The sequence below is a fragment of the Falco biarmicus genome, chromosome 4, assembly GCF_023638135.1.
Source record: "Falco biarmicus isolate bFalBia1 chromosome 4, bFalBia1.pri, whole genome shotgun sequence".
NCBI classification, from domain to species: Eukaryota; Metazoa; Chordata; class Aves; order Falconiformes; family Falconidae; genus Falco; species Falco biarmicus.
In genome coordinates, this window is record NC_079291.1 from 20,977,155 (window position 1) to 20,987,917 (window position 10,763).

The 10,763-nt window shown below is 43.8% G+C and overlaps 1 protein-coding gene across 8 annotated transcripts in view; it reads left to right on the plus strand.

The window, feature by feature from the left end:
• LRRFIP2 (LRR binding FLII interacting protein 2) overlaps positions 1–1,555 on the plus strand; it is a 57,956-nt gene extending 56,401 nt beyond the window's left edge. For all 8 annotated transcript variants that reach the window (XM_056334686.1, XM_056334678.1, XM_056334681.1 and 5 more), the window contains one exon: positions 632–1,555. In XM_056334686.1, the coding sequence (XP_056190661.1) occupies positions 632–742 (111 nt within the window). In that variant the 3' untranslated portion in view covers positions 743–1,555. The remainder of the gene's footprint in view (positions 1–631) is intronic.
• The last annotated feature ends 9,208 nt before the right edge of the window (positions 1,556–10,763 follow it).

A 10,763-nucleotide genomic window follows, 5' to 3' on the forward strand; every position in this document is an offset into this window, starting at 1 on the left:
GGAGATGTCCAAGTCTATCAGTGTTGTATTCAGACAATAACTGTAGCACATAAAACTAACAATTACAATCAGTGCAGTTCTTCGTTGAAAGGAAGGATCCAAAGTTGTATTTTCGTCTGAACATGATAACTTGTACTATTTAAACTAATCCTTCTGTAAAAATTACTGGGGAGCGGAACGCTCCCTGTGTCAAGTGCCAGCCTGGGAAGTTTCCAACATGCACCTCCCAGGAGGCTGGGAAGAAGTTCTATTTCACTAAGTTGTTGATCATGCTTGCTTAAGAGCTGCTGCATGACTAGCGTGATGGCTGCTACACATTTGTGTATACATCCATCAGCAAGTAAAAATGGTGGCGAGGACTTTACCTTGAAATATAATGTAATAGAAACTCACAGGCACCTAGTTCTGTTGGAATGAGTGCTTGTTTCATGTGTCAACTGCTTCCCAGTTTTTTTAACAGTTGAGTTCCAGTTCATCTGACTGTGATAATGGAAGTGGTTTTTAACCTATGTGGCGCTCTTTTAAAGCATATAATACTCATATTCCTGGTCTAATTTCCTTTGCTAAAGTTTAAGAGTAGCAGAAAGTCCAAGCAAACTTGGTGATCGTAACTTCTGCTTTCATTTTATAGTTAAGAACAGCACTGGATAAGATAGAAGAGATGGAGATGACCAATAACCACTTAATGAAAAGGCTGGAGAAGATGAAGGCAAATAGGACTGCGCTTTTATCTCAACAGTGAAGTGGAAATGGAAAATATGATGCACTGCTCCTTGAATAACTAGCCCCTAGCTTGTTTTTAAATACAGACTTTCACTGGCACAAACTATTTGAACACTGAACTGTTCATTGGTGTTATAGTTTCATAACTAAATGGCATACTTCTTTTTGTAACTTATGAGAGAATGAAACGTAGTTTGAATTCCCATTTGAATGACAGCGATTTCTCTGTAGCGTTTGATTCTAGCGTCAGAGCTGGAGCACAATGCTGTATGTTCGATTTAGCGATAGAAAATGTTTTTACAACTGTGGAATCAAGTTTACTCACGATCTCTTTTGGCTGCTTTAATGATGCTTGATGCTCGGAGACAACTGCATGAATTCAAGAAGACACTGTATTACTGTATTATAAACTAACATATATTTGCTCAAGACATCACACAGCACAAGTGCCTTTTATCTGGTGCAATTTAGACTTCATTGTTGAAATAACCTTTGAAATCAGATAATGTTTTATTTTAAGATACATTTGGGGTATTCACTAAACTTTATACATTTTGAAAATGCATTTTTGTAAGATATTTAAATTTATAAGAAAAAATAGGGACTGTATATAAAATTCTGCTTTTTTGCATGGGCACATCTGAGTTACAGGTAATTGTCAAATACTAGCCCCTGATACTCTTAGTATTAAGAGTACAGATTTAAAAACTTCTGTTGTACACTATCAAATTATATGACATCTGCTTAAGTGTGAATTGAGATTTTAGGGTGGGAGGAAGGGGTGGGAAATGTGGCTGAGGAGTTAATTAAATAGACATTTCACTGACTGAAACCAGATGTTTTGTGTGTTCTTTTAAATACAGAGGTACCAACAGGACAAAGCAAAGTCTTTGCAGAACAGTCAGTTCCAATCTGCATGTTCTTGAAAAAATCTTGAAAAATATCTTTTGGCTCTGAAATAGTGACTTTGAAATTTTTTTTGACTTCTTAACCTGGTCTGCTACTCTTTTGACAGTACTGCCGTGGAGGAGGGGGGCAGTACAAGGAAGAAGAGGCTTTCTGGAATTGTGTGGGGTTTGTCTGGAACCTAGTTTGTGTGGACAGTGAATGCTCTTAAGAACTTCCACTCTTTTCAAGCTGGCATATCAGGAGTAGGAAATGAGCAGCACCTGCAGTGGCAATTTTGAAGTATTTGAAGTGACACTGCCCTTGTGTTGGACTGAGGCCAGCAGGTGCCCAACATTTGATCTGAGAGGAATTGTTGTTTTGGACTTGTATCAGATGCTTTTGTCTTTTTTGCAGTTTTGCAGATTGCTACCTTTCAGGAGTATTGCTCAAAGCAAGGCAGGCTTTGGGACCTTTGCAGTCCAGAGGGTTAGTACTTCTGCTTGTACCAGAACTGCTTTCCAAAGGGTAGCCATCTTGACAGTGCAAAACTGCAGCTTTTGCTCTCTTTTGGTTTTAATGCCTCTTGGACTTGCAAGAGAAAATGCCTTCCCTGTTTTCAATGTAAGCAGCAGATCTCCCATGGCCTGCTCATTAAGTAGGAGATAATTGTAGTTTGGTGATCACAAAGATCATTGTGCCGTTAACTCTTTGCATTCTGTTGTGTACTTGTTCAGAAGAAACTGTCAGGGTCTTGTTCCTAGTGGTGTGTACTCTGAAGATAAAGGGATACCTCGGGGTTTTTGTGAGTGTTGACGTGGACAAAATTCAGCTAAAACCTTATTTGTCACTTGTTGGGGAGCACATCTTTTAGTTCACTTCCCCTAAACCTCACCGTTGAAGTTGGACAACTTATGGCACAGGGAAAACTGTGATTTCAATATTGAACAGTGTCAGCTGGATAAAGAGTTACTAATTTGGAGTTACCAGCCTACTGCAAAACTTCCTGGTGGAATCATGCAACTCAACAACATTTTTGTAATGGCTATATCATATCTTAGGTTTATTTGAAAATTAGTGTGACTTTGCTTTTCAAGCTGTGATTTTAATGGTGATGTTAGTTATGATGCAAGTTAATGTTGCAAATGACATAGTAGACAGACCTTTTATACATTCTAGCAGGGGATACTAAAGTTTTAAAACCAGTCCTCCAGTATGGCTTATGCTGCTTAGTAGCTGCCTATGCAAAGTTTGGCCCTTGACATCTAACAAGTGTTTGTAAAGCTCACTTGCAGCACAGTGGTGCTTCTTGGCCAGCTCTTTATTGGTTGTTGTTTTTTTTTTTTCTTGGGAGTCTAAGCAATCATGTTTAGTTGGTGGCAAAACAAAATCTTGAGTACAAAAATGCTTTTTACTTGCACATGCCTGATTACTAATTTCCTCCTGAAGAGTCAATACAACGGTCAAGTCAATAACTATTCTAGGAGTGCAGACAGCAGTTGTTTCCTTTCTGGTGTCATCCTTTTCCATTTCTATGTCAGTGTCTTCCCGTGGTCTCTTTCTACAGTACAGAAACAAAGTGTGTTCTGTTCTATAACTTAGTCAAAACACATGTGCAGCAGATGGGATGCTAGATCCACATGCTCTACTTTAACACTGAAAATGCAGAATGTCTCCCAAAGCTTCCCAGAAAGAAAGTTTTGGGTTTGCTTTCTAGACATAATTTGTTAGAGAAGGGTAGTTCATGAGGGAGTTTAAGACTTGGTGGTCACACCAGGATTCTAATCTTACAAGCACCCAGTCAATTGGGCTTTAAAGGACACATCACAAAGTATTGATAATTCTAAGGATCTTTTTCATTCTCATTTTTCTGTAGTACTGGGAGGGGGGGGAAATTCTTTCAAAAGACTTGATTCATCTTACCAGCTCTCTGGAGGAGCTATAGAAGGTTCAAGTGCTTTTATCTGTACTAGTGTAATGTCTGCAAAGTTCAGTAGTGGAGTTTACCTTTCTATCCCCCACAAGAGAATGACCTCTAAACAGAGATAGATCAGCATGATCTTGCTCAAGTAAAGTCCAAAGAGATCAGAAAAGTCTTTGATTTCAGGACCATGCTTTGAAATAAAGAGGTGGCATTGCTTGACCTCAGGAGGTGGCAACATCTTGGGAGACAAGTGTCCACTCTCACTCACCGCCCCCCTTATGCAGGCATCACTGTGTCCCCCTGAACATCAGCCATTTCAACCAGGCCACTGTCAACCTCCATGTCAGCATCCTGTGGCCGGACTGCGCCCTCCGGGGTCCTGTATTCACCTGTTGTCCCTTTGGTGGGGCCTGGACTTGGAGGTTGTTCACTGACTGGAGTATCCAGTTTCTGCCCTCTGGAAGCGACGTGGACTGGAATATAGATATTTACAAACAAAAAATGATCTACAGAAATATCTCACAGTGTTCCTGAGATTGTTGAGATGACCTGGGAGGGTACCGCAAAAAGCAGCAGCAAGAAAAAAAAAAGAAAAGATGATGAAGTTATTTTGTTTTGATAAAAGTAAAGGCATGAAAAAAAAAATATTGCTGGAGACCACAAATCGTGGCGGCTGAATTAAAAGCAAACTTTAGTTTTAATAATGGAAAGTTTATAGGGAAAGTTGTTATTTTCGGTCAGACTAACTGGTGTTTGTTTGACAAAAAACCAAGTTGAGTTTCATATAATTAAATCAGATAATTTTGGAGATGCTTGCAAGTGGAGAGAGAAGGTTGTTAGTGCCTCTTGTACGCAGGGTTATGCCCAATTGCTGCCCACAAAAAGGTACAAAGTTAGTAGAAAGTGGGCGTAAGGATAATTGTAACATGGTGTAATACCAGCATTTTTGTTGAGGGCGTGATTTTTTAACACCCACCACAGTTCATTCTTCCCTTGAGCTTGTGGGGGTTTTGCTTGGTCCGTGGGGGTTTTTTGGGGCCCAGTGGAATGATTCAGTGTTTGTTAGAGGGCAGACAGCAGCAGCAAAAAAGTAAAGAGAAACTAGATTTTCCTGATTTGTCTTTTGTAGGGCAAAATGCCGCCTTTGGAGTGCCTAATGCGCTCACAATTTTTTCTACCACACTCCACAGAGCCCGTGAATCCACCTTCTGTGCCAGAAAGACCTTCACCTCACACTTCCCACTGAAAACCTGGAGTCTGTTAGCTGCAAGCTGATCTACACACGTGCACACGAGCGCGCGCACACGCTGCCATAAGAGCTACAGGGGTGAGACCTGGCAGGCTGGGCAGTAGAAATGCCAACAATATAACCCCCAGACATGTGGGGCCTTGCAGGTCCCGAGGACTGGGGTGGCTCGGGGCGCTGGGCAGGGCACTGGCAGCGGTGCGGGTGGCTGGGGCTCCTGGCCCCCCTGCCTGCAGCTCCTGCTGCCTTCGCAGCCCGGCTGCCCCTCCCCGGTTCCCCGCCGTGGCTGTTGGGGGCGACTTCTTCACCTCTGTTACTTGCCAAGGTAGAAGATGGCCAAGTCCTTGTGAACACCATTCAAAAGGAGCCTGGACAACTTAAAAGAGTGAATAAAAGAAAGAAACAAGAAAAGGACAGGGCTGGGGACAGGGTGCAAGCCCTTGCCTAGAAATGCCAACAAGTAAGATGCTTTGGTTGCCTGTGTCAGTTTGTCCCGTGCTTATCCTCAATTTCTGATGTGTGACGATGGATGGTTCTCTTGCAGCCAGCAGCCTTGTGCAACTGAAAGGGTAACCAAGCCAACAGCAGAGCTCTAGCTCTGGCTTTGCGAGAGGAGAAGCTCCAAGCAACAGAAACCAAGAAGCCTGTGTGTTTAAAGGGAGAAAACTGATGCCTGAAGTCTGAAATCTTTTATTTACAAACACTGCTTTGGTCACAGCAAGTGCAGTGACATATTTTGAACAGCACCTTTGTTTTGCAGTAATGGGGAGTGTCAGAGTCTGCTCCAGATAAGCCTGAGGTCTCTTTCTGAATGTTTTTGACTCCTGACAAAGCAGCTGACTACACAGGAGGGATCTTGTTGGTTTACCCCTGTTCTAGTCATTAATACTTCCTGGGTTTTGCTTCTCCTCTTTCTGTAAGGAGAGTCAGCGCTGTCTGTTTAATGGTCAGTCTGTGACACCTGATTTATATATCATTCAGTTTCCTCATAACGTGACTGAGATACGTGTACGTGGAGCTGAAAATAACTGCACCAACGTGGCTTGCGCTGTTCCTCCATCAGACAATGTCAGCCTTGTTGGGCTCCTGCCTTCAGAAGCTGCTTGGGAATTACTGAGGTCAGGAGGTTTGTGACGTGGTGGCATCCCACCTTCCCATCTTTGTTCTGAACCTTACCTTCTGTCTGTCAGGGGGGCTTCTGTTTTCTGAGTTTTCCCCTGCAAGTACCCCCATTGCTTTCTTCCTGCAGACATCCCTGCAAGTTGCCTGTGGCTCATGCTTGGCAGAGTTTTGGTTTCTCTTCTCTCCAGCTGCCAGTTATCTGAAGCCTTGCTTTCCTGGGGTCTATCAGTCTTGTTTCAGCTGCTTAATCACGGTGAAGCCTTCCTAGCTGGCAGAATGTGGGAGCGCTTCCTCCAGTGCCTGTAACAATCCCTGTTGTCACAGGACAAGAGCATTGCATGTAAGTAGCTCTGATTAATTTGACTTGTCACTTCTCTTAGAGTGAACTGGGGGGGATGCAGATGTAATGCAACAGAAACAATTCCTTGTCCTAAAAGCAGTGTATTTTTCTTTTCCCTAGGGGAGCTCTACAACATATTGTGTAATGTGAAGAAATCCCTCGGAGTGAGCCAAAGGCCACAACAGGTGACAATAAGCCCACTGGCTGCGTTTCAGAGGATTGCTGTGGATCTGCCAGTGCTGATGCCATAAAGGAAGTATACCCAGAGTGTGGTAATAAGGAAATGTACTGGGCATTCCACCTTCCCGAAGTAAGGAAGAGGACTGCGTACCTACAAATGCATCACAAGTTCTGCTGTGTCGTAATGGTGAGATGAGATATGAGAACGGAGAAATTCTGTACTGCGTTAGCTGTGGTCGTGCTAGCTGTGGTGAGAAGCAGACTTGAGTATCAGCAAAGGCTAAAGGTTTTGAGCGAAGATGCCTGGCAGAATGGGGAACACATTTGAAAGGTCTGACTCTTGTGTCCCTGCCTCCTAGTGACCTGATCTACTGAACCACTGTCTAGAGAGATCTCCTTTCCCATGGCCTGTTAGTGTTTATGATGAACTACTTTTTCGAAGCCCAGTATTCAAAAAAGCTAATTGGAGAATAGCTGTGAGGCGCAGTTCAAATTTCCTGGACTCCTGGTGTTAGAACTCATGTTTTCTTGAGGCAGAGCACTCAGGCTTTCAGGATGCTTTCTGGAGGCTATATTTGTGCGAGCTTATTTTGGTGACCGCAGACTGAGTCTTGTAAATCTTTCTAGAAAATTCTCCATTTGCTCTGACTGATGGGTTTTAAAAGTAAGCAGATCTTCTCTGGGTTGTTAATCTGTAGTTCAGTAGGACTTTTTGTTCTGAGTTTGGTTTGGGTTTTTTTTTCCTTGTTAACATAATGCTAGAGCTGGAGACTGTTTCTTCAGATGGAGTCTGGACTGTCTGGCAATGTGTTCCACAAACGTCCATCAGGCAGTGCTATTTAGAGATAACGGTTTGTGTAGTGTATCCTTAGAATTTTGCTCTTCCAGAGACGCCTGGAAGCCTTTTCCAAACAGGAGGAAATAAGTCTTGGGCAAAGCCTGGAAGAACATAATGTTGGAAACACAAATCCCAGTATTTCTGAACAAAATGAAAGCATGGGAGAACTGGACCTGATGTTGAGGCAGGTAGATTCTGCAAGTGCTCAATTGAGTTCAGCCAATGTGCCTGACCTGAGGGAAGTTGTGTGCAAAAGGCTCTTGAGTAAGGAAGAAGCAGTATCAGGAGAGAAAGCTGGAAGGTGCTAGAGAAGGATCCAGACCAGTCCTAGCACAAGTGAAGACTTTCCAGGGAAAGCCAGATAGGACTGAGTCCTGTCGCGGTAAGGGCCACACTTCTCAGAAGGAACAACGGGTGGTGGCTTTTTGATGGAAGAAGGTGACTGACCCCACTACCAGCAGTGCTGATGCATCTGAGCCCCGACCACAACTTGGGTAGTGTCGATGAGGATTTAGATGATGGCCTCCACAGGCCTCATCACCGGGAATTATCCAGCAAGAGTAACTTGGTGGCCAGAATGGGTGCATGGGGAGAGCAGGCAAGACCTGGACCTGAGAGGTGTCCAGCAGAGCCCAGGCAGGAACTCCAGAATGGAAGGGAGGTGGAGCATCCTACACCAAGGGCAAGGCTAGTTGGTAAGGGGAGTTTGGAAAGGGTTGTGTCCTGATCAATTTCTGTACTTCCTAGACTGTGGTTTTAGGGAAGTAGACTGTTTCAAGCTAGCGTCTCTTACAAATGCACGTGAAGTAGTGTTGGAAACCTTATATGACAGTGTCATGTATGCAACCACTTGTTTTGTCAGCAGAGAGGTAACGGGAGCTGGATATTGTTTGAAAAACTGCTTAAAACCAAACTATACTGTGGTGTTTGTGTTTCACAATGTTTTAAGGATGAAGGGAAACAGGAAATCAGAGCTACTAATAAACAGCATGTTGCCAGAGAAAGCCAGATACTGTGTTTCTTAATGGCAGGTCAGGGCTTGAAAAGGATCAGCCTAAATCTTACTCTTTCTTGAATGGAGAGATGAATGTTGTAGGTACAGCTGGCAGCTGCTTAATGTCTACTACTTCATTGGTTTATATTATGCCTTAAGATTCGTGTTTTCTTGAAGCTTTGGGTGTATAATGAGCTAATGTGCCTTGAAACTCTTTGAACAGGGGAGTCTTTTGAGCCTTCTCGGTTATGTCTTCAGAATGTTACCAGCGTGGCATCTTCACCACTGGGATAACAGTTGTTCACCCAGCGCATGAAAGGCCACCACCTCTGAAACATGGGCAACATGATGCCACAAATTGTGTATGTGCCTTACTTCTCAGCGTAACGCGGTGAAGCACTGTGGCCTTTCTTAAGAGGCAGGGTATGGCAGGGATTATTTTGGGCAGAAGGCTCCAGGGTGGCCTTTGAAGAAGAGTCTGATATTAGCAGTACAAACCAGTTCAAAGCAGGACTGTAAACCAGATGTTGCTGTCCCCTCCTGTAGTCTCAGAAGGATGCAAGCAGGAGGAGCTCTTCCCTCCAGGTGCTTTTTGTCACCTTAGCACCCCTGCAGCCTGCAGGGACTGCCGTCTTTGGCTAGAAAGCTTGCTTCTGTGACGCCTGCCTGAAGCTTAGGAGGGTTTCTGAAACTTAGGGTGCTGCTGCTTCTCACTTCTGCGGTGGTATGCTTAGGGCTTTCAAGAAAGCAAGGCGGGGTTTTCTCTGGAAACTGCCAGATGACATCTAGCAAATGTGAGTGTATTTATTATATGCTTTCTCTGCCTTAGGTTATGGAGCCCCAGGCTAAGTCTTATGCAACGAATAACAGCCCATCCTTCCTTTTTTTTTGGAGTGCCTCTCTAACACTGGGCAGATGCAGCCTTACCCTTTAGAGCAGGCGTCCTCTAACTACAGCCCGCAGGCCAGATACAGCCCCCCAGGGTCCTCAATCCGGCCTCCGGTATTTACAGACACCCCCCCGCCGGGGGTTGGGGGGGGAAACCAAGCAGCCGCAGATGGCTGCCTGCCACTTCATCCGCGCGCCGGCCCCCTGGTTAAAAAGTTTGAGGACCCCTGCTTTAGAGGATTTTCTTCCAGTGTGCAACAAATAACTTGCTTACCAGTAGATAGGTGATGATAGGTAAATTCAGACTCCAAAGGGAGAGAATATCGCTTCTGTCTGTTGTGTACTGTTACAAAGGGGCATTTATTGGGCAAAATAAGCACTTAGCAAGGAATATGTGTTTTCAGAGGAGAACTTAACACCTCTGAGCAGATAAATCCAAGTTTATTGATGTGTTAAGGTTGTCAGGAGTTAGTACAATTTGTGACAACGCATGAATGTAATGTGGGGTCTTCCCTTCTTTTCCAGTAGGATTGTTGGCTGGGCCCTCCTTGGGGGGGGTGTAGGCTTTCTGAATAGTTCTTGGTGCCACTGGAAGGGGAGGTAACACCTCTTGCAGATTCTGTGCTCAGTTGTGACGCAGCAGCACAACCTCTCTGCCCTGGGATGCTGTGGGTGCCCCATCCTTGGAAACATTCAAGGCCAGAGTGGACGGGGCTCTGAGCAACCCGATCTAGTTGAAGATGTCCCTGCTTATTGCAGGGGGGTTGGGCTAGTTGGCCTCTAAAGGTCCCTTCCAACCCAGACCATTCTATGATTCTATGAACTGTATGCTGAAGGCAGACCTAGCGAAGTAGAAGTCAAAAGTAACTCAGGTTTAGTTATACTTAAGTTAAACCTCTTCTGTACCAGTATAAAATATTGATTTGACAAATACGGAATTGGTTGGCCATTGAAGCATTTGCTAAATTGCATATGCTACTGTGACTTCATTGTACACTATCTTGAAAACTTCCAATTTTAAAATCAGGGAAAAGTGTATCTCTTTGAAACTGGAAAGGAAGACGCGCAATACGTGTTTTTAAGATGAGCAACTTTCACAGGCTCCGAAGCTAAATGGGTGCATCCAATGAGTTGCAAGATAACTGTAGTATCTGACCTGGCTATAAAACGGATCTGTCTGTATTTTAGTAATACATCTGTGTGTTGATCAGACTTGTTACACATTGAGCTCTGAGCTAACTCTAACCTGGGCATTTTGAATGCTATTTTTGTCACTGAGACTCCTTTCAGCTAGTCTCTGACATGTTCTTACTGAATAGACCCGTGATTTAATCCTCTGCAATCATCCCACAAAGCCACATTCTTTGTCACAAGACTGACTTTTTTCAGCCTAGTACCTCCTAAACTTTACACCTGAGTATCTGCAAGTATCAGCCATGAAGACTGGAATGTGTATTTTAGTCTCGTGAGAGTAGGTTATGAATTTTAACTAGACAATATCAAGTGATGAGGGTTTTTTTTGGCCCACATTCATCTCTGTAGAGTTAGAGTTGTGTCTGGGATGTCATAGAAGGAGGAATATGTATGTACATATATTCAATTTCATGCTGTATGATGTTTTAT